This window comes from Pararge aegeria, chromosome 11, assembly GCF_905163445.1.
Source record: "Pararge aegeria chromosome 11, ilParAegt1.1, whole genome shotgun sequence".
Lineage (NCBI taxonomy): Eukaryota > Metazoa > Arthropoda > Insecta > Lepidoptera > Nymphalidae > Pararge > Pararge aegeria.
Genome location: NC_053190.1, coordinates 12832482 through 12858053, shown reverse-complemented (window position 1 = coordinate 12858053; position 25572 = coordinate 12832482). Strand labels below are relative to the sequence as shown.

Sequence of the window (25572 nt, the reverse complement as noted above, 5' to 3'; positions counted from 1 at the left end):
GTTGTCTCTGTGTCTCATAAGCTGAGTTCGCATTTCCGCATTGCATAAATCTTAATAATGACATAAGAAGTACGTTTGCAAGCATGCATTCATAATTTTTATCAATTTCATGGTAAAATAATCAAATGAATAGTTATTGAAGGTTTTATCTCCGAGCCCACATCGGCCCGAGTGTTCACGATAATACTTAGTTACATAACACTTCGGATTATTGTGGTACAATGACCGATAGAAACCGGAGGGCGCAGTTTGCCTTGTGATCACCGCATACAGCAGGTTTTCAACTAGTTGTACGAACAATGAGGTTTGTAACGTTCCTTCAGCATATTTTATAAAGCGCGATACAATTTTAATTTACAAAATAAGTTAAAATCTGTTAGACCGAACATTCTTATATAACTGCTTGCCATAAACCTACGTCATAATCACACTTAGGCTATTAGACTACATAGGTAATGCCTAACTTACCTTCTTCATAGTAAAAATAACTAAATTGTGATAATAAATCTTGTGATAAACGACTAAGACATCGTCCGAGTCCATGTAGAACTGAAGTGTATCGATAATGCAGTCGTATTTGTATCAAAACACCCCTAGCTCAATGTCATTGTTTCTATCTATTAACTAATTAATAATTATCAGTGTATTTACAAAATCCTAATCAATTTAATAAAATATCTGCCAAATATGAATTTATAGTTATCAGAAGTTTGGTTATTTACCGACTTTATAAAATTACTGTAACACTTGAAATCTTTAAGTGTGGTGCTGAACGAGATGAGAAAAAAAAATTGAAATAAAACTGACCGCGAGATATAAAAATAAAGAAATATTTAAAGAGTAGAGTTTTTGTTCTATGTACTTTTTGTGGTGTGCATTAAAAGTATATTCATTCATTCATTCATTCATTCATTCATTCATTCAAGAGTAGTCAAGAAGGTGATTCAACACTGCTACATATGCCTATTACCTACAATATTATAGGAACCATGAAAATACAAATATTCTTTATTTTAAATAGTTAAGTATAATCTGAGATTGTAGCGGGCTAACCTGTTGGGGGATGGAATTCATACCTTTATCGGTTTCTATAAAGTAAGTAAAGCTAAATCGCTGATCTCGTCTTGTTAGTGTTATTAGTTCTTGCCGTCAAATTAAGCCTACACGACTTGTTTGTACTCGTAACATTTAATTATATCTTAACTAATGGCAAATAATGTCATACCAATTTCAACAACTTATTAACGTCGATATGCAAAATGACTAGCATGTCTTGCAGCAGTGGATTTAGAGATTCATTAAATAGAGGCCGGTCTGAAGCCATAGTAATTACTGTCAATCACGAAGGAGTCGCATTACCCCTACTATGAAATTACTTCCATGAGATTGGTTCGCGTTTTTATCATTGTATAATAAATAATAACTTTATTACATGCGAATTTGTTATTCTACTTTCTCTGTTGCATTGTTTGTTAGATCAGTAAGATGGCTAACTTTTGCTCACGTTAAGTTCAATTATTATACAAATTACAATCCCCTACTTTAAGGATGTCTCAAAAATACTTTCTAACCGGACACCTACGATAATAGCTAGAGTATATCAATGCAAAATTTTAGGCCTAACTATTTAGTGGAATGAGCTGTGCGTTGATAGATCAGCCAGTCAGTTACTTTTTCTATAACTTATGTTACAGATTTTTTTTTATTATTATTCAAGAAAAGAGGTCACCCACAAATTTTTAATAACTCTAGTGTCTCTATACCACCGGATCGGAACGCTGATTCGATATAGAGGAAGCTGAAGCTGCAGATATCATCATCATTTATTTAAGTCTATTATCTATAAACCACGAAAGACTATATTTTTTACAATGATAATAAATAATAAATATACTACGACATTTTACACACATCGTCATCTAGCCCCAAAGTAAGCGTAGCTTGTGTTATGGGTACTAAGATGCCTGATCAATATTTTTATGAGTTATATACATAAATACATAGAATATACATATAAACATCACACGAACATTTTCCAATAGTGGGAATCGAACCCACGGCCTTGGGCTCAGAAAGCAGGGTCTGCAAACTGCGCCAATCGGCCAATAATATTAATCAAAATAATTTAGCGACGCTATACTTTAAGCAGAGTAACGTTATACTAGTAAGTTATAACTTGTAGGCTAAGTGGGGTCGGTCCAGTAAGAGCATTGTAGGTCGCAATCCAATTCCCCCCGGGCAAATTGAGAAATATCTGATCTGTTCATTGAATAAACCAAAACACGGTACACACAAAGTTGTGTAATAGATTGCTCCAACTTTGTATCTAATTCAACAAATAAATTGAGATACATTCTTATGGCAATTTTATAGCCGTCCTAGATTGATATCATTCAAAGTGCCTATGTTTTACCACACCTATAAAATAATAAATAAATAAATATACTACGACAATACACACATCGCCATCTAGCCCCAAAGTAAGCGTAGCTTGTGTTATGGGTACTGAGATAGCTGATGAATATTTTTTATGAATATAATACACATACATACTTATAATATACAGATAAACACCCAGACACTGAAAAACATTCATGTTCATCACACAAACACTCTCCAGTTGTGGGAATCGAACCCACGGCCTTGGACTCAGAAAGCAGGGTCGCTGCCCACTGCGCCACTCGGCCGTCAACACCTAAAACATGTCTGAATATACACCTAAATTAATTTATCCCACTAGATGTTTAAATAGCCACGGTCGAAGCCTCCTTCCAGACCAGACCAGAGAAAATTCGGAAATTATAAATTCCCAAATTCCCGCCTACTGCCAGGAATCGAACCCGGGAACTCTTACTTAAGTGCACAGCGCTCAGCTTTGAGCTAGGGAGGTTGTCAAACTTAAGAAAAATTTGCAACTATGACTACGTATGTTGTGTGATTACGTTAACAGTGCAGATTTATGCGACAGCAGAAATCGCGGTTAATTTGCTTTAATTTTTTGTGTCCAAAACTCTTCATCAGATCTCTATGAAATTCAAATGGTTGGTCCCATTTTCGGAATGAACCCCTGTCGAACACGAAAAAAAAAAAAGTCGCTTTCTGTCTGCTTTTTGAAGAAAGTCGTTTTAAAAGTTCAACTTTAAGTGGTATATAAATATAAAGGGTTTAGTCACAAAGCAATAAAAAAAAAATGTACAGTGACAATTTTAATAAATATTACGGAATTTAAATACCCCTAAAACTGTCAAGTGTACTGCAAATGGGCAGTAAGTAATTCAGTTTTTAACAAGATGAAGCGTGAAAGCCCGTTTAAAATTTTATCGGGGTGTTAGCACAGTCGTTGAGAGCCCGGAGTGTTTAAAGTAGACTCCCCATTCAGCCGCAGTCGGCTCCTTAGGATGGTAAAGGATTTAAAGACAAAAACGCGGAAAATGAAGTAACTTTAGCGGTTCCCTTAAACCACGAAAGAAAAGCGAAGATTCTCAAGAATACTTTGCGATCTTGTCTCCTTCTTGACTTATATAAAGACGGATTAGATATAATGATCCATAACATTTTATGGATTAAAGATCTATCTCCATTAGGATCATCCGCCATAAATGGGGAGGTTAGGGGTTCATTCCTTAATGAAATTTGATGAGATATGTTGGGAGGGCGTGTGTGCTCATGCATGGACGCCCTCTTACTCTTGGCCATGGGACATTTGCATTTTTGCACCGTGCAAATTTTTAAATAAATTATCAAAAATCGGATAGGTATTTGTTTTTATTTATTTATTACATAAAAACATACAAAAAACGAATCTTTCCTCTTTATACTTTTAGAAATGAAATACATAGATAATATCGATACAGATATAGTATATTATACCTAGGCTCGTTTAGTGCTTGATTTACTTTTATTTCATAACATAAATAATTTATAATATGTGAGCTAAGTAAACCTAGTCACCAATACCGTATCGTGTGCCAAGTAGAATGAAATAATGCCTAAGGTCTACGACCTATAAGTAATTCATAGAATGGGCGAGTGAACGCGAGGTTCAGCCCGATATGGCAGGTGTGTTATGTAAGCGGTCTGCGCAGGCGCACTTACCGATACTAAATGCCACTGCTATTCCTCAGCTAGTTAGAACCAAGGCCTTCAAACAATTGAAAGTAGATGAAGCCTGTTCATAAACCGTATAGCCTCCTTAATAATAAACACTATATTTTGAAGTTACCAACTGGCATTAAATTGAAAACGCTGGAATTCATCATAATCTTAATTCCCATAATGTAACTATCTAATTTCTCCGCTGCTCTTAGAAAAGCGAATCGAACGGTGAAGTTAGACGGTAAATTCGCCATTTCTTCTCAAAATCCCGTTTTCTCTCCCAGAGAGGTATTCATACAAGTTCTCCCAAAACTCTCCTGTCCCTCTGTATTCCACCACTGGCGCGGCCTCTAGATAGTTGTCAGCCTATGTTACCCTACATTTTTACTTCCAGTCTACATTCATTTCTTGGGGGTTCTCGTTCCATCCATACACTGCACATGTCCATCCGATCAATGTGTTTGCAAAAAAAATAAGGATGTTAAATAAAACTATTTAAATTCGCAAACCAGTTCAAACACATTTAATAGCGGTAAAATAATTGTTAAGCCAATTAGGTACCACTCTAAATTAGTTTAAAATGCGAGCTTCGCGCAAATTATGCCCCATTTATATCAGGTGCTGTCTAAACTACCACCGTTGAGGTGCCAGACTTAATAATGATATAGTCCATTAGGTATCATAACTACAACCGTAGAGAGTCGTTACCGTCCCCCAGAGTTGTATACTATGAAATTACGTTATTTTTCAAAAAAAATCCTATTCAAAATCTACAGAAATATACAAGTATTTTAGGTTAGTTGAAGAAATGACGGATACTGTGATTTACCGATTTAAACAGAGATATTTGTACCTACTTGAGTTGCTCTTTCACAGTCACCTTCGTAGTGATATAACTCGAAAGAAACAATAATATCGCTCGTCTATAAGCGTATTGGGTAGTACCTTCCCATCCCAAATCGTTCGAATCCCAACACGACCTCTCCAAGTTATTTGCGTTTTAAGTAATTAAAATATCACTTACTTCAACGGCGAAGAAAACCTGCATGCCTGAAAGATCTACATAATGTTCTCAAATGTGTGGAGTCCACCAATCCACTGTAGGCCAGCGTGGTGGACTACCGCCTTAACCGGTTTTCAATGTGGGAGGAGACCCGTGCTCTATATTGGGCCGGTAATGGGTTGATATGATGATGATGATGATGATGATTGAAGAGTCCGTAACCAAAATTGTTAAAACGATCAGTTGTGCTACTTTGCCGGTCTTTGACAGCTTCCCATTCAGACGAAGTAAACAATCAGTTAGTTCAGTTAGTAGAATTAATTTGTAATTAGTACAATTAATTTAAATTTAATCTTACAGGAAAACAAAACAGACTCTCTCTAACAAGGCCGCAGATGGGTAAAAGAAATTCTATAATGAGACATCGGAAAAAAGGTTAAGTAAAACATCATGTTTAACTAATCGTGAAAAATTACGAAAAACCTTACAAGGAATTTAAAAAATATACAAGTTCGATGAAAATATTACAGGAAGAATAAAATTTGAGAACGGAATTGAGAATCTCTCCTTTTTGTCGGGCAATAACATAAATTAGATAGTGCAGTGTCTAAATACGAGAGGACACCGGGAGGCAACGACTACCGGGGTTAGGGCCGATGAATAACGAGGCGAGTAGGATGGGTTATCGGAAGTGAGGCGGCTGCGAGCGAGACAGTGGCTGGCGGGCACGAGTGCAGTGTAGCCAGCAAGCGGTGTGCACACAGACTACGATCGATTAGTGGGCCCGCCGCCGCCGCTGCAGCCAATCTATCGACCTTTGCTTTCGCATTCCGAAATTACTGCCCATTTGTTACAAATCACAACAATAACAATAGCGTGCTCTCAATACATGCGGAAAATCATTTCCCCGATACCTTTTTTAACCAACCTCATCCACGGCCTATAAATCAAGTAACTCGTACACGTCTCCACTCATAGGAGAGATAGTCTAAGAGCTCTACAAATTGTATTTTAGGGTTAAACCGCGCCGCGTCATGTACGCACTGGACAAAAGTAAAACTATCTACTGACATCTGAATCTATGGAGCTACTGAGCTATGGAAAAGGGTCTGTAATATGTTAAGCGTTTCCTAAAGGATACAAATAAAAACGAGGAGATCCGCAAGAGAATTAAGACTCTGCCGTAACCCAAACCATCAGCAAGTGGAGATAGTTGCTATGGAGCTATCGAACTATGGAAAGGGGTATGTCTTCAGTATATTTTAGTAAAGAGGAGATCCGCATGAGAATTAAGGCACTGACATAGCCCAAACCCACAGCAAGTTGAAATGGCAATGGATTGATCATTGCCATTTCAACTTGCTGTGGGTTTGGGTCCCATTGCAGGGCATATGAATATTTTCCATTTTTCATTCTTAATTCAACTTCTTCATACAGGGGTTCACCACACTGCACACATGCTGGTTAGCTCGCATTCAAGTTTTATTCGGTTAGGTACTTGTTGTATAAATAATGAGGAGTGACGAATATGTCACATTTGTGTTATTGTCCGATAAAAAGGAGTGACGAAGCTCAGATGTACGGAGGCGAACGACGCCTATTTGGCAAGTTTAGGCTGGGAATTTCGTAATAAAAAAATGTGTTCTGGCCCCGGGTTTCGAGCCTAAATTGAGAAATCAGCCCAAAAACAATGGAGAATTAAGTTTAATGGTCTATGGTTGCAAATTTGGAATGCGCACTAGATAAATCTTGGGTTGCTAAATCGATCGATAAAAGAAAATAAAATATGCTCCATTTTTATAATCCATTGTAAATTCATTCGCAATATTCAACCGTAGCTCAAGCCCCAGGTGGCGATGGAAAGCAATTTGGTGTTCGCATCACGTCGCCGCCCGGTGATCACTTATTTAACTTGGGATGCCGTGATTATATAGAATTCATCGGATAAGCCACATCGCATTTTTTATTTATGAATTTTTCATACAGTATGCTGGGACTGAGAGGAAACTAGGAGGTAATGGAATAATTTCGATGAAGCCCGTACCTACCGTTAGAACAAGATTTGCACGCTTGCAATCCCGGTTTCTTGTTATAGCATGCTATTCAAGCAATGTGTATATAAAAATGTAATAATACCCCATATGGTAGTGTCTTCTTTAAAGTTATATTTATTTGGATCCGGGGTGCCAACTCTAGGTAAATATGAATTCGAATATCTGATCTATGGTTATAAGATGCCAGATGCCACTGTAGCTTACTTACCTATTCATAGTATTTTCCATCAAAACTGTAATCCGCATTACAATAATATTATTTTTGTTATAGCTTCTAGCATTTATTGACTTACTACGTATGTATATGTGTATATATGTGTAGTGAAACTGTCGTGTAATGATTTGTTATAACCTGAAATCGACATGGGTCGCGCTTTAGATAAACGCAAGCTATTCAGTACACACCTTCCACCTTTTATACACCTTCAGTGTAATTTATAATAGACAGAATATTGATTTATTTATTCTTAATTCTTAATTCTTAATTATTTACTTTTATGTGTTTCTTAGGTTTTTACATTAATAAATAATAAATATTTTATTATTATTATTATTATTATTATTATACCAAAAGCCAAGATATGGGAAAGTCAATAGATGAAAAAATTATTTCTTGTGGCTCTTGACATTTAAACGGGACCTCTACTCGAATAACCCCAGCATTCACCAACCTAAGAAATTAAACTAAGTACTCATTAAAAGCGAGGCCAAGAAAACTTATCTAGACACTTTTAGTTATAAGCAAATATAAGACCAGTATCCATTAAGTCTTGAAATAATGGCTTAATATTGCCGCGAAATTGCTTCAATTCATCAACATTACTTTTTATTGGACGTAATTGCTTTGTTACGCTGTCTTAAATGGGATTTATTTTATTGAACCTAAATCATAAAATTGTTGTTTGTTATATATCTAGTTATTTGTATGGCAAATTATAGAGAAATAAGTGTAGATAAATCTGAAAGCAGAACAATTTTGTATAATAAAGAATATGTTTTATCTCTACTGTTCAGTATTACCATAAATAATAGTTATTTAGCGATAAAACTGGATGAAGAACAATGATTATTATTAAATTAGTTTAATGTATTCATCTCAGCAACGCCAAAGTAAAGTTTTTATCAATCTACAAGGATGTAGATTGGAAGAGCCTATTCGGAACTTTTACAAGTTTGATATCTGGTTAAATCAAATCAGACAATGTTATTAAATAATTGGTGAGACTATTTCCGATCTACGATGGATGGAATGGATAAGGAATGAATGATGAATGCTAAAGGATTGATATTACTGCGCATTAAAAGGAAAATGTCGAGCGCAAGTATTATATTGTTACTACGTTGTAAAAATAATTAATAAACCGTTAACTAAATAGCTTCTTTATCTAAAAGCCAGTCATTAGTTGTATCAAAGAAAGCAGTTATGCTGACGCAAAGGGAAAGAGACATGTTACAACAGGAAGCAAATGTCAGCCAAGCTTGTCTTAAGAAAAGAAACATGTGGACAAGTAATTTGGAATGATAAGATACGTACTTTTAATGTACCTAGGTACTTCACATTAGTCAAGTGTAGGCAACGACGTTGTAAGTGGAGGACTTAATTAACTTCACGATTATTATCACACCGAAGCGGCAGAAAGCAAATAAAAGTGTCACATTCAACGGTTATCATTGTATACAACTATATCGGTACCGCAAACATTCGTGTGGGACGTATTGAAAACCGATAAAGAAACTGAAACACAAACAAAAAATATTTAATTAAGAAATTAAATTAATCTGACGGGTACTGGCAACAACTTCAAGAATTCATATAACGTTCTAATATGGGATCGGAGAACCGTCGTCAGGAGAACAAAGCTTCGGCTAACTTAACAATGTGTTTAGTTTCAAGATTATACCGATCCCGCCCGACACCTAAACACGGATTTTAGATAACATTCAAACTCCAACCACACTGAATATAAATGAGATTTTAGAACCCCGCATCGCACGTCTTCTAGGGCTCTCGTACATAATTACTAGACTATAATGACGTTCAGCTGCGTTGCCATGTCGATGTGTATCTATTAATTTATCTTAATAATAATCTTAGAAGCTCGAGTAGCAATTTGCGAAGTACGCTAATCGATTGTGTTAGTGATTCCAGTGTACTTTTTTAATTTCGTAACAAATAAATACGGCGGACCGAAGAGGGTCGCTTGTGGAGGGCCGGCACGCACCCTCGCCTCCCAGCTGTTTATGTCTATTACGATTTCAATGTCAAGACCGATCAATACGGTCCGGGGACGTAAAATTTCGGCTGGTTTCGGCGGGTTCCGGGAGCTACGAACGCCGGGAGCCGCGGGCATACTAACCTACCGTAATGCGTTGGGGTGCGTGCTCCGTAAACGATCAATAAACGCCGAGAAAGGACTCCGCGCGCTTTATAAATAGTCTTGAACTTCACCTCCACGGTGTTACAAATTCGTGGGCGAAAGTGTGAATATAGACCCGCTTGTGCCACGATCGCGTGCCTGGTATAAGAGGTGCGACAATGAATTCCCACCTAACTGATTTGAAAAATGAATAATCAATATTTAAACTTTGTGAGCCGCGATGCCACACAATGCCAGGCGTCTGATTATTTAAATTAGATGCACAATCTGCGACGGAGAGAAAGTTGGAATATCTCAATCAGACGTGTCAATCGACAGCTGATGTGAATATTTCACTAAGTTTTCATGTAAATCGCCCTTTACGAGGTACTTCGGCTGTGATTTTGCGGTGCAATGGCTGGAAAAATGTCACAGCTTCGGAAAAACAAGTGCCGAGAATATTGCACGTAGAATGTAATGAAATCCTTAACTGCCAATATCTGCGCTTTGCACTCTATTTATATTCACAAAGTGATGCAAGTAAAATATATAAGCACGCTAGATTTGATTTCAGAAATATATGATGAAATATATGGCGGGATTAATTAAAAAAAAAACAAATATAAAGCGAAATGAGTCGCGACAGAATGTAGCTAGTTCCATGATAGCGGGGGAGCAAAAGCAGTAATATTAAAGTCGAAAACGAGCGCTTCATTACTCGAATGCTGGTAATAACAATACGACTAATGGCGCTCCGAGCAATCGTCTCAATTCCCGTTTCTACTTAAAAATATTCCGTTACAAATCCCCGACATCTAAAATCGTTACTGGAAATCCTATTCACTTAGAAACGTTTGGCGAATGCATTAATGCTCTTCATAAAATTGGTACTATTGAGATGTTTAAGATCATTAGTGGTAATAAAAATAGATTTATTAAGTCTGTAAGCGTTAATATCATTAGTGAAATTGTATACTAGTCTATATTTTTAAGACAATAGCTTTGAATGAAGTTTGTATAAATCCAATCGATAATTCTTCGTATGGCTACTTTTCACTAGTATTTCTTTTAAATAATGTAGTCAAAAGTAACCCGCATGAATACTTACGAAGACAACGGTAATATTGTACACAACTAACTAGTAATAGAATTATTGTGAAATCCGGTGAAAGTTCCAACGTTGAACACTAAAATGTACAACTTTATTGTAGAAAACCTTATAAAATTTAAAATAACTGCAACTGGTTAGTTGAAATAAATAAGAAGCAATCCCAGTTGATAAACAATCGAGAGCTCCATTAAATCACAACACATTGTAATGCAATGCCAACAATAAGGTACATAACATAGCAAAGTATGTTAATAGTAATTTATAATAATACATTGTCCCATCAAAGTAGAAACGCAGTTTGTTTTAACATATTCCTTCTATACGTGTGTGCTATCATAACACTGGCAACGTGTAGGTAGGTCACGTAGACACTGATAATTTAGTTTTATTAGCGCTGCAAGACATACGGATAGGAAATTCCTTTTAACCTTTGGCATATACAAGAAACATAGTTCTCTTTAGTTATTCAAACAGATAACCGCATTGTCTTGGGGGGAATCATACAATAATGGGAAAAAAGTATATACATATATATCCTTTATGATACTAATTGAACCATTTCGTAAACCAACTACCTAAATAGATCAACTACATAATAAGCAGACCCTAGGTAGTGAGGTAACAGCATCATGACTCTTAACTTTACTTTAAGTATTGGTAAAGTGGCCATGAAAATAACATAAATAAAAAGGTTAATTGGATTAAGCTTAATATGAAAAACAAAGAACTTTAGCGAAATCGAGATAATTACTAAAATTAAAAGTGAGATACAAGTCATTATTAAGAGCTGCATAGTTTTAATAAATAACTTATTGCGCTTTATTTTTTACATCGTCCCTGTTTCGATTTCTAAAGTAGCGAGAAAAAAAAACCATTGGCATGTGTTTAAAGAAAACGATACATCTGCCGCTAATAACTTTATTAAAACTCAATAAAACATGGATGCTGTGGAGCGATCACGTGGCAATCGGGACGTGTTACAACAATTTGTTGAAGCTATAAAATATCTACCACAGCTTGTAATTAGATCATGATTACGTGTCTGCGTTATTAAAGCCTGCACTTAAACTGTACCCTATAAGGAAAATGAGATAAACGCATAGATATGTCGAGAAGAGATTTACGTCAAAGAGCAATTAAAACACAATTTTGTATTATGCGCTCCATTAAAAACGGAGCAGGTTCTTAATTTGTATCGTAATATCGTATATTTACCAAAACAAACGACGAATCCTATTTTTATGAATTTGTTTATTTTTTTCGAAACGCAAACTACATAGGTATTGAAGAATCCAAATGAGACAATAAAACATCAGAAGTGGGACAAAGTTTCATCGTGGGCCTTTATGGCCATTATGTTTAATTAAATGGTTTTATCATTTTTAGATAATCCAATTCAGTGGAACTCATCCAATCGTCTTGCGGGCGACGTCTTAGGAAATATTCACATATGCACAAGACTTCTTATCGAAAAAATAAAGGTCAAAGTAAAATTCTTCGAATAAAGTTCTTCACCAGAAAAGATCACAATGTGCACTGTTATTTTATTCTGGCATATATAATATTTCAATTTATAATAAAATCATATTGGAAACCTAAAAGTATTCCAAATCTATGTCGATACGTAGAGAGGTATTTCTTTAATATATTGCATCGAGTAACAATTGATTTTAACAAGGTACTTATTACAATTACATTGTGGTGTAGTCAAATAATTTTATTGATACTTAAGCTGCTAATAAATTACTATGCTTCTCGTTAATATACAATGGGTATCTGTAACAGATCCTATTTTATAAGTATCATGTTAAGCTGTGTTATAAATTTTATTGAGTCGATGTCGTGTTTCAATCAAATTTGATTAAATAATTATTTCAATGGTTACTTTATTGGACAATTTATAGGTTCGTGTCGATTAATTAAACTTTATCGGCAGGTTATAGAAACGCAACAAACATGGCCGCGGTTTACGATTCTATGCGCTAGAGATTTGCAAGCATTGCGCAGGCGCAGCCGTGTACTCTAAGTGGGACGTATACGAGCGTCGACCTCACGCCCGACTTCAGGGTTATGCTTGTCGTCGACCATGCCAACAAACTCTTACGTAACCATATTAACATCTACACCGTTCTAACTACAATTTATTAAGAACAACAACAATTCCATATATGGTACCTACACCTATTATTAAACTATTTACTATTTGATTTTGTACACAACAGTCGTAGTATTCAATCAAAAATAAGGAGAAACTAAATAAGAAAAGACCAAAGCACAAGTATCAAATATAACCTAAAGCATAAATTAAATTAAAATATTATACTATAGTAACTTAGCTACTTGGAAATATACTTACAAGACCAAGTATAGGGGGAGGAACCGTATCGTTATGTTATTAATTACATATCTATTATTAGCATAAAAGCTAATCTGACTTTCATCATTGTTGAGTAAACTACAATATCAAAAAATCTGATTTGCCCCGTAAACTGAATAGTGCGGTTACGGTATAGAATATTTTGGCCCGATATCAAACATGTTTAACCAAAATATTATTAACGTTATCGAGATAATAATAGTATCGGCAGAGATCAACGACCGCTCCAGTTCTATTCTAGTACCTACCAGTCGCTACGACATGCAACTATTAGGTTTATTATTTCGTGGAAAACTTAGCGTTAGATAATATTAAGTTTATATTAATATGAATAACAATAATATCATATGATTAAGACGTAGAGAGATACTTTCTAAATTTCATTTTAATATCTAATTATTAAGTTGACAACATGCAACTTTTCTTTTTTATAAATAATAACATCTAGTTTTTACAAGAGCCTTCGATTATTGGATTAATTTGGAATTAATAGAAATTAAACATCTAGAATTGAACTTTCGTTTTAATTTACCGGAAAGTAATTATCTTGTTTGAGTCATAATTAACACTTTCTGATTACAAGCTGCAAAGTATAATGAAGTCCTCTTACAGTTTATTTAGCACCTTTAAGTAGATAGGAAGTATTTAAATGGTGGGCGGGCATAGTCACGACGCATCGATATTTAAGTATCTAGAAACATAAATAATACGGTAGAAGAAACTAAATACTGTCATTTCAGTACAATAAATTGAGTTCAGTCAAACCTATTACCTTGACAAATCCAAAAATCATCATCATCATCATCATTTCAACCAATTGACGTCCACTGCTGAACATAGGTCTTTTGTAGCGAGTCCCATAATCCACGGTCCTGGCCCGCTTGCCTCTAACGGCTCCCAGCGACTGGCTTGAAGTCATCTGTCCACCTCGTTGGGGGCCGACCCACGCTGCGTTTACCGGTGTGGGGTCGCCATTCCAGCACCTTAAGACCCTAAAGTCCGTTCTCCGGGCTATGTGCCCTTTGTATGGATGGAGAAAAGAAAGCCAAAAATTATAGTAGAAAATAATTCATAATATAATAGCGATTACATAAGTTATCTTGTTATATTTGCAAAGGAATAGATAAGAGCAAAAATACGGGGATACTCAATCATCAGGCACCCTATCAGTAATGGTTCTCCCACGTACGTAGCTTTCCAATACACGCACAATAATGCATGGTATTGAAATATAAAATAAAATTAAAATAAAATGATTCACAATTCGGATGCCAGTGTCGTTAACGAACGTGGGCGCCAACCGTGTGGGTTGAGTTGCACTAGCATAGCTTTAAATAATCTGCTATTACTTTGTTTGTCAAGACGCTCTCAATGAATTCAGATAAGCAGGATTGAATATTAAAGGCTAAGTCGGAACTTTGGGTAGAACTGTTGACGTCATAGAATAATTCAATTTATTTTATTAACTGGAATGTTTTGAGACTAAAAGTTGGCAATACATGAGTATAAAAAAGGCTATAATAATTCGAACTGATCACTTAAGCAAAAAGATTATCAAACATGATACAAGCGGTGATAGCGATAAATAAAAATCAACCTTTTTGAAATATTTAACAAAATTCATAAAATATGCAAACAAGGTATACCCTTATCAAGATCGAATTCAATACAGTCCGATGGAAACCGAAACCGGCTCCAGAGTCATCTCCATGTATGGCAATAATGTTTTCTGTAAGTGGATACTTGCAATAACTTCATAAAAAGTTGATCTGAGGCACACGAAATGGTGGAACCAGTAGTCGTTGGGCAAAGTTCCCAAGCTAGCCATTTATAGCGTTAGTGCCTATAAACGATTTCGAAAACTTTGCTTAGCTGGAAGAAAATGTGCAAGATACACGTATTACACCACTGCAATAACTGCCCCGATTACACATTCGCTGATTTAAGGGCTGTGTAGAGATACTACTCTAATACAAATAACAGCGTTGGAATAATTACGTCAAGTACTGTCTTACGAAACGAATTGATATCTGAACTGGTATGAGATTGCACGTCATGCTAACATCGAGATGCAAGTTTTTCTGGTGCAAGAAAGTTGCACTACTACCTAACATGCGTCCAACCCTATTGTATCTATTAGCTGGCTACTTTCTTATTTCTTGCCATTTACGGTTCGTTGAGAAAATCAAGACGCATTTGTAATAGGTATTTGTAGTAATATAAAAAAAACTACGCGATATGTTATAGTGTAATCATTGATGTCTTCTATAACCATCCGCGAAAAGTGTACGGATTATTACAAAACAGTTTCAATTTAAAGCAGATATTGCGACTCAATATGCTGAATCACAACTGCATTAGCAAGATAGAATCCAATTTAAAAAATCAGTCATGGCCCACGCAAAAATTGAGTGTTTTCAATTTAGCGAGATCCGATTATTCAATCCAATACTGAGCTCGAGCCAAAATAATAAAGCTATTATCTCATTGTGTTCTCGGCAAGACAATTTAAAAGAAAAACACAGTGCTAATCCACATGGGAAGCCTTGAGCTGAGTATCGGGTGGCCACGCGACTGCGAGCTTCGCCGGATTTAGTTACATGGGCGACCGCGCGCCCGCCGCATCTCTTTCCGATTTGCTCTTGGTATTATTGTTTATTTCATCGTCATACATCTATATTATAGTACTAGTAGTTAGCTGGTCGCGACTTCGTTCGTGATGTGGTGATAGCCCATCACTTATTTCATCGGGGAAGGGAAAACATGCATACTTATATGTGTCTACGGTGTGGACTACGGCCCGAAACCTTCTCATTGTAAGAGGAGATCCGTGCCCTGTAGTGGGCCGGTAATTGGTTGAGATGATGATGATGACTTCGTTCGTTCGTTATAATATTTATGTCTTTACTCTGACTACTGAACTACGAGTATATCACTATGCAACGGAACATGTCGATCTCTTCTATGAAAACCCAAAACCAATCTTTTGCGAGGGAATCGAATTTCTCTCCGGGATAAAACGGAGCCTTTGTGCTATTCGAGAATAATCTATCTCTGTGCTAAATTTCATTCAGAACCGTTCGGCCGCTCTGGTGTTGTTGATTAACAAACATCCATCCATCCAAACTTTCGCACTTATAATATTAGTATAGACGTACAGATTAGACTCTTATCAATAAAGCAATATTAGTTTCGTAATTTAAAAAATTAAATATCGCTTGCTATTTAAAGGAAAATATGGTGAGGAAACTTGCATGTCTGAGGGCTCTCGAAGGAGTTTTAATTCTACCAATCAGCACTGACCAGCGTGATATACTAATTCTCACGCTGAGAGGAGATCTGTAGCCTGTTGTGGGCTGGTAATGGGTTTATTTTGATGATGATAATGAGGATCATAAATTATACAAAAAAAAAACATTTATTTCATGTAAGCCTACTTTATAAGCACTTTGGAAACGTCAAGTATATCTGTTTGTAGTGACTCTACTCTATACTGACGACAGCAATAGGGCTGTGATAGACGGAGGATAGCAAAGTCAAATTTGGTATTAGTTCTGTAGAATACGTTAGATTGCAAAGCTCCAACCATTTGAATTCCAATTAGAGCTTGAAATAGGTGTACGTTAGCACGATTAAATACATACAAGTATGTTAAAACGAATGCAAAAACTCTTTAGCCGCACGGAGCTATGTCCAATGCGACAAATAAATCTATTAGGACATTTTAAGAGAGGTCTTGTGCTCGTTAGCCTGATGTTTGATCGTGAGTGGATAAAATCTGTTTATGTACGGGCGATGTGAAAATCGCTTACACGATGAATTCATACGCCAGGTTTGGTATGTGCCGCTAACCGGTCCGATCAATATGCTGGTAGACATCGAACACCATAAATAGAAGAAGTGGTCGCGGTCTTTAATGATGTTGCTAGCAAAAACGTGCCTCGGTTGTCACTATTATCAATCACTTTGTAACTAAGTATCGTTTCACTCCCGGTGTTACTACATCCGAGAGCTTTTAGAATAAAGAAAATACTTGAATGATACAATCAGATAGGTCTCACTTCACATAATTATAAGACAAACATAACGTTTGTGAAGAGGTGTATATTTGTTTGTTACTTTGCAGCTAAACAGATTGTAATTATATTTGCGACACATATAAATAGAATAAATGTGCTTAAATTACTGTCCTAGTTTATAGGTGTACTAAGTTGTTTTTACTTCACTACCTAATAATTCTTATCGCATAAAAAACCAAGGACAAGCAGTAATTTGAAACGTCATTAAAAATAAATTAAGAATAGGAATTTTTCCACGCTTGAAATACGAGTAAAATAGAAACATACTCCTAAATATATCACGAGAGATTTTAACATTGGAGATGATTCATAATATTCTGACATTTAAACTTTTTAACTATTAAACCATTCATCATTTAAACATTCTCAAGTGCCTTTTTTATGATGAATGTATGTGGGACTATAATAGAAATATTAGTTATTAATGAAAATAATTCAAACAATACCAAATAACTAACTCGCCAACTTTATCAGCCAAGTCTTTGAATCAGTAAGTGCATTTTTAAATTGTAGACAACAATGAAGTTTTCTTCAGTCTTACTGTATGGATCACATCTATCGATAATTGCAATTTTTAACTTAATTATTTATAAAACAAATGTCGTAAAAAATATAAAGGCATTAAAAGATTAATGATAGCACTGCACATAAATCATAAAACTTGACAGATTTACAAAAAGTGATATGAGCTAACCTACTCTACAGCAAACATGGTAGCATTACTTCTAGAATTAAATTAAGTTTAGATTTATGTTGATGATTCTAATGATTGTGTTTTTAATGGAACGGTGTTATGCCTCCGAAGTCACCGGCTTTGGTTTGTTGTAAGTTTAATATATAGAGTAATAGGTAGAATAATATATGGGAACACGAAATTATAGTTTCCCCTGGTGGTATACAAACGAGCACTGTCACGCGAAGCGGAGCGAAACGAGTGTACAAGACAATACCGCTCGTGTTTGTGCGATAAAGCTGGGAGAGAATGTTTTAAACTATTGTTGTGGATTAGTCTTAAAGCACGTCGATCTTATTTATATGATGCAGTTTGTACAGATGTGGTGAGTGGCAGAGACGTGGAAGCAGATATATCTATCCTACATAGAACCGCGTACGACGCTAGTCATACAAATTTGTTAACTACACTTCACATTGTCAAGAGTAATATAAGTACGACAGTAACTATCTAAAATTATAATAGAGAGATCATAACTTACCTACTCACCAAGCGCAATCACCTTAGAGATTCGTAAGTGGTTAAATATAAAATGGTAAAAGAGATATTCTAAAATTTTAATTAAATATAGGACAAAAGGACAATGCAAATATTTTTGGTGGAGACGATAACATAATCATGGAAACTGTAAACCGAGTAGGTAAGCACTCACTGCAAACGCTGGTAATAAATATCAAACAAACGGCGAGTAAAAATAGAAACAGGCACGGCGGGCGGGCGAATGACCGTCAGTTGACATACAACGGACTCAAGGCCTGTGGAGATTAGATACCAACTGCCGTCGCATACAAACATATAAGTACCAATGAGCTGAATAAAAAAAACTAAATTTTTCAACAGAATTGAGCAATTAAATGTTATGTCAACTGATCAGGATTTTATTATCAGGTACATAATATAATTGAAGCAAAAGTCTGAACACGACCTCTCTACATAAACACTTTAGGTGTCATACATAGCATTATAGCTAGAGAACTTGTGGCAATTACGTTATTCCTTCATTATCAGTAGCGTGTACCTACTCCATACAATATAACACATACGTATGAGCCTAAAGCAAAAGTTTTGTATGACAGGTGTGTTCTCTATGGGATCACGTCAATCTTAGCCGAATACCTTGGTCTTACTGCTTATTAAGATTAGGGTCGTCATTAACAATAATGAAGTAACAATTATTATTTATTGTGAGGCTAACGAATAAGGGGAAAACAGCAGCTGCCACCGAATTTGCAAGAGAATAAACAGCTAAATTATTTTATTTTTTTACAACTATTTAGATATAGTGATGGATAGTGAATTATCGAAACAAATGGCAGTCATCAAATACAAAAATAAAATAATCATCCCACAATTTGATTTCTGTTTATTATATTGAAAACTTCTTTATTTTCAATGTCTAGTAGGTACACTAATGCTTCAAAAATGTCAGCTACTAACTCCCTTGCTATTAGCTTTATTATTATGCTAACGTAATTTGAGGTGTACTTTCGTGGGTACGTGCTTTAAAATAAACATTTGAATTCAGTAGAAAAGTCGGTAAGGTAGTCGTAAAACACCTAGTGGCGCGATTAAATTACACCGGAGTTACGTTTATTTGGTAGAAAACGTGGCAAGGCCCGGGCGCGTCCCGTGACGGCGTTTTATCGCGAAAAGTGTCAGGCCAGTGTTTTTATGGCACCTCTAACAAAAGCAACCTTTCACCTCTGCAAACCTTTTTCAGTAATAAACATATTTTATACCCGTATATCTAACATATCAGACCTAGACAGATGTAGATATTTAACTCCTAGTACGAGTGTAAAACTCTCGAAAATTTTGATCGTCTTACTATCATTAAATGTTTTTTTTTTTTATAAACAACAAGAAAACTAGTTTGCACAGTTCAAACGTATGTGTAATCTTTCATCATTTCTAAGCACCTGATCTTTAGTGATACCAACAATGTGAAATCGCATCAAAATCGTGAAATGTTAACATAGTGAAAAATGAGGAACACGATTTCATCGGCCCCTAGTGGCTGTAAAGTGTATATCTAAAAACTTACGAATCGTATCGAAAACAGGGAAACTCTTTCTAGGGGCATAGTAATCTAATGTAAAGCAAACACTTGAATTTATACAAAATTAATAATAAACTTCGTTGAATAGAATGAGCTAAAGAAATAGTGCCGTAAGTGGTCTAAGTGGACGTGATGACGAGACTAATGAGTAAAGAGATAAACCACTAAACCTTTTGCTGCAAATTATTATGAATAGAAGTAGCTGGTTGTTTGAATAGGGGTTAACATAGGACCCTTCATTTTAGAGATTATTTTTCTTCATTTGCTCATGAGCAATTGAGATTAACATATTAACATTTTTTTATATTACCTACCTACGTTATTATGGAACGGTCAATGAAATTAATGACCAGAGTGGTTAAATTGTAAACTATAAAAAATAGTCACATAAAAGTTACGATTTTCCAAGTTTATCCTATCAGCTAAAGTCAAAGTAATGATTTTGAAAATCTGAAATCGGAATATGGAGTTATTGTAAATAAAGCTAAGAAGACTGAAGGCAAAAGTTAACAAAGGATCTCCAAGGTACAAAAAGCGAAGTGTAAAGCCGCGTTTTTTTTTTGCCTGCCAATCTTAATCAGTTTCTACATCAATCGATAGTAAGTGGTACAAGTGGATGTCATTATTTAGTTACAATGAATTTATTGCTGAGAACCCGTTGCGAGTAATTTAGCATGTCACCATACAAAACGTAGTTTTTTAAATATATGTACCGTACCTACCTACCGAAATGAGTTGTAACGAAAACACAAGAAAACAAAATTGGTTGATAAGAAAACACATTATATCGAGCTATCGATACAACATCTGAAGAGGTGATGTTTAAATTTATCATCAAAAATAAAAATAAAAAAATTGATTAATTACTCAGTACTATTTTTGTTAATTTTTATTCTATGACAATTTATGACCTTTAACACGTACATATTATAACACGAATATTATCGTGGTATGTACCCGTTGAACTATATTTAAAAAATGTTGATTAACCACCAAAATATTAGGTAGTTAGTAAAAATCTTTAATTTATGACCTGATGCTATCGATGCTGTCTTAAATGGAATAGCACTATGCAAAATAGCACCCATAAGGCAGTTGATTGTACTCGTTTAAATATGTAAGGGATATATTCAGAGGTTTCATTCAGTTCATACAACGGCGGCAAAGAGGTCATAGATAAAGAAGAACATTGAAAGTTTTGTAACTCGAATTATAACTTACCTTTATCTGATATGAGTTGACTTTATGCTTGGGTAGAAGGTTGAATGTTGAGAAGTCCAGTCTTCGTGAAAAGATGCCATTTGCGCCAGCGCCGGCTCTGCAAAAAGAAAACTTTATTACCAAACTAAACTATGTAAATATCACTGATAACGGTACTATAAAGCGACCGGTTGTATATTTTAAATCAACCTTAGATGTATTCAAATGTTGTACGTCAGATCAAATAAATTAATAAATGCTAAATTAATTCTGCTATTATCAAGGTTGATATGATTTAAATCCGTGATCTAAATTGCAATTAAAATCAAGTGTGTTTTTTATTGTAAAAATCAATGATTTAAATGAATTGGTTGCAGTGGCGTGCACTGGGTTTCTTAACAGGGTATGCATACGGCAGGAAAATTGCATAAAATAGCAAAAATCCTCTTCCTATACGAGTTATACATCAATTTTAGGGTAAGCAGTGCTTTTGCGCATGTATGAAGTGCACGCCACTGATTGGTTGCAGCTTTTACAGAAATTGATAATATGTAAAACAGAAGAAGAATTACATATTATATTATAATCAAGCGACTGCTATTTACAGGTGCTTCTTCCGCTGGGGTCGAAATAATAATATGGCTTTGGTATTCAATAAATGCGCAGCAAACTAAGAGAGCATCGAAAATGCAGCCAAAGTAGTCTTCCTTTTCAAAAAACTATACTAATTATTATTCTTGTTCGTTAAAATTAAAGTGTATTCTTAAAAAGTGATTTTGTTTTATGTGATGTTATAAAATATAAAAATAACTGACTTTCCAAATAAAAAAAAAACTAAATGTTAAGACAATCAAAAAAAAATCCGATTTAAATCAAATAAACACGATTCAAAATAAATTGATCCGATTTTTTGATATACAAAAATCATGATTTTTATCAACCCTTACATATATATAAATAACGTTTAAGGAAGATTTTCTTGAGCGATAACATCGCCTTATATCAGTTGTGTTCACATGCAAACATATTAAGTTTGCATAAAACACTAGCGGTAATTAAATACAATATTTAAAACAAACTCCTGCTCATATTTCATAATGACCTATTGATACAAAAGTCAAAAATATCAAATTCCTGTTATATATAACATAAACAAAAACACAAAGAAGCATTGTACACAACAACCATATAACCTTGGACTGTTAATATGGAGCGAGTAGGTACAAATATGATTATGTTGACATTTTAATGAAATTCATTCCGTTTGCAGACACCGAAATATTTCTTTTCTGTATCTTGTTTATAATAACATTATGTTAATTTATATCCAACGTTTTCATGCACGTGTTTAAGTCCATGTAGCTTTGAAGAATTCAATGAGAACATTGAGAACAAAGCCATATTAATAGCGCAATCTGTTGCCTTGCGACCCACAGTTATAGCTTTATTGCCAAGCCTCAAACATATTTCCCCGGACAAGGAGATCAATTACTGAGTATTGCATTAAGAGTTTGGACACGAAAGCACTCTTATAAGATTCTCATCTGGACAGTGAAAGTGGTCACTAAAAAACTGTCTGGACGATCTATGCAAGGTAGATTCCCTTTACGAAGCAATTTATTACTCTTTCCAGATAACCCATGACTTTTTAAGCAAACAATATAAAATTAAAATAAATATACGATGTTAAAATCTTCCTGGTGGTGCATGATCTTCGAACATTTTTGTCATGACCACTTTTGGTTTTGGTGAACGAGTTGGTTAGTACGTATGGCAATACCCATTGTCAGTATAACTGTGTAGTACCTGGCCAAGGCCTCCCACCAAACAAGACCAGAGAGAAGTGAAGCCGAGACCTCCCACTTATAGCACAGAGAAGAAAATATAAATTCCAAAATTACTCCCGAGCATCGAACCCGGGATCTCTAGTAATAAGACCACAGCATTCACCGCTGCGTCAGAGAAGAGGTATGAGAATGTATTTCTAGTATATTATTGAAGTAAGGAACAAATATTTTTCATGGCACATCGGTGGCGCCGCGCAAAAAGCAAAATAAAGAATCAAGGTTACGCAAAAAAACTTGTTTTTTCAATGCCAAGGCCAGTTGAATTAGATACCAACTCGCGTATCTCGTTGGGGCGTGTCAACACAGCATTGTGTTTACATTTGCGTGGAGATAAAAAAACGGCGATTACATTCTAGACGCTTTATGTGTTTTGAACGTTAATTTTAGCATTTTATTATCAGCTTGTATAGGATTTTCCATAATTAAATAATAATACATATATTGTGCTATTATTTTTTAACTTATGCTGCATTATAATTTATAATTCAATCGTAGTGAAAATTTGTTAATTAAAATTATTATAATAATAAATGTCAATAAATATATCTTTTTTAAAATTTAACGAAAGTGCTTTCTCTTCATTTTCAATTTCAATTAAAATCTCTTTCAATCAGTGTTGGATTACAAGTAATAAAACATGGCGTAGGTACACAACAAATTTATTGAAATCTTTGTACTATTTAGGGTAGGTACATAGTGTATCTACAGATACGTTCTTCTTGCGAATATACATGTGTTTAGAAAGTTAAACCTATGTGTTTGTTCACGTTTTATAAAAACTTTTTTTTACAAACGTTCGTGTACCCTAAGTAACCATTTTTGCCCATTATTCAACTGGTCCCTGAAAAGCTAAACAGAAAGAGAAATATTTAATAAAATATATAATTCAAACTTAAGACATACATATTTCAATGTGAAACTAAAAATAACTCCTAAAAGGCAAGCACGGACAGCGTTGCGGAAACACGCTTGGCTTAAAATGGGTAACCTTGGGAATACAATGGTTTAGTTATTTTAATGTAATCAACAAAAACGCCGGTAAAATTGGTGGCCCAATTATATATCTTATTATCTGGCATGCAGTTTTAGTGCCTACAGTGCTGGCATTTAAGACTGAAATATGATAAGCGATCTAAACGAGGTGTAAGGTCGACTGACTAGGTAGAGTAGATAAGTCCACGTTATTAGATTAATCTGACGTTTATATTTAATTAATGGCTTCCAAAATGTCAAGCAGGTAGGTTGATATTTCTTGAGCATTTGTGGCTTAAGCACTTCCTTACGCTCGCGTGTTTCTGTTGTTTATTATTTAATCACATTAACTTGTCAAAAATGTGGTGCGAAACTTGGTAAAGGAATATCAATTTATTTAATTGTGCTTATTATAATTTGGATTTATTGTGATAACAACAAACAAAAGGAAGTTTCATTGCGCTGTCTGAGTCTCTCAACAAGACTTTGCTAAGAGCAGCGTAGCTGATAATCTGCACTGCAACGTCACCGGGGAGGTGGAGACGAGCTCGAAAGCACGAGAACGTATTGCCAATGCATGTATTTTTATCAAATACCCACCGACACAATACCATTTGCTGTGAATGAAATATGATTTTAATTATTCTATAAATTCTCAATAAATATTCTATAAATCTCGATTTTTATAAATGCTAATCAATTTAATAAAATATCTGCCTGTTTAATTATTTATTTCCCGACTTTACAAAATTACAATTAATTATTGTTAGGCACCTACGTTGGTTTATAACGTATCTACACTGCATTGCACTGCTGCAAAACTGAGTCTTCTTGGGAGAAGAGGTCAATACTTTTTAATAAATGCAAATCAGATACTTGCACTTAACATTTAACAATGATTCGTGGCTCTAGGACTAGGTGATTTGACAAGAATGGATTGCAGACATTAATAAAGTACATAGTAGGAAAAATTATCGTAAACAACTGACAAATCAGTGTGCCTATTTGTAAATCTTTGAGCGGGGAATTATGTAAAGATATTCTTTGCACCCAGTTTTGTTTTCAAATGCAGCATAATAAAAGACCTTGTTTACGAGTTACGAACTTTTTTGAATCGATACATAGTGAATGCAACAAGGCGGTGGCGGCCTTGGGAGTGGAATAAAAATAACGATGTTTGTGTCGACTCGATTTTATATCAAACGGTGAGTCGATCGTGCATACCACATTATATTCGTTTTTACGAATTAATGATTCATTAAAATGTAAGTTTATTTTATATGGAACGATTTAAATAGAATGAGTTTATAAATTTTGCGACCTAATATTATTGGTAAAGTCATGCTGCACTCTTAATTTATAGTGGATACAAAGTAGGTAGTTTTATTTTAGAATTTTCAGCTCACGCTGTCTACTTTTTTTTAGTGCTTTAGCAATCTAATTGCATAGCGATGGCTTAAAATAGAGGTAATTTGCTCACATTACTATTCGAAATGCGTTTTTTGTACCTCGAGACGATAAGTAGGTACATTGATACCAAAGGCCAACTTTAAGCCCTTTTTAGCTCATAAGACCCATCATATGTTATGTACTCAACAAGATGCGCATAGCAAATGTGATGCATTTATTGGCTCGCTCGTTTCACAATTTAGTAGTTCGGTCCGCGTCCCAAAAATGCGTTAAGA

At 35.0% G+C, this 25572-nt stretch overlaps 1 protein-coding gene across 1 annotated transcript in view; it reads right to left on the bottom strand.

Moving 5' to 3' along the window:
- The window catches only part of LOC120627622 (headcase protein), an 83744-nt gene that overhangs the window by 32204 nt on the left and 25968 nt on the right, over positions 1–25572 (bottom strand). Inside the window, exon 2 of the mRNA XM_039895633.1 lies at positions 21090–21186. Within this exon, the coding sequence (XP_039751567.1) occupies positions 21090–21186 (97 nt within the window). The remainder of the gene's footprint in view (positions 1–21089; positions 21187–25572) is intronic.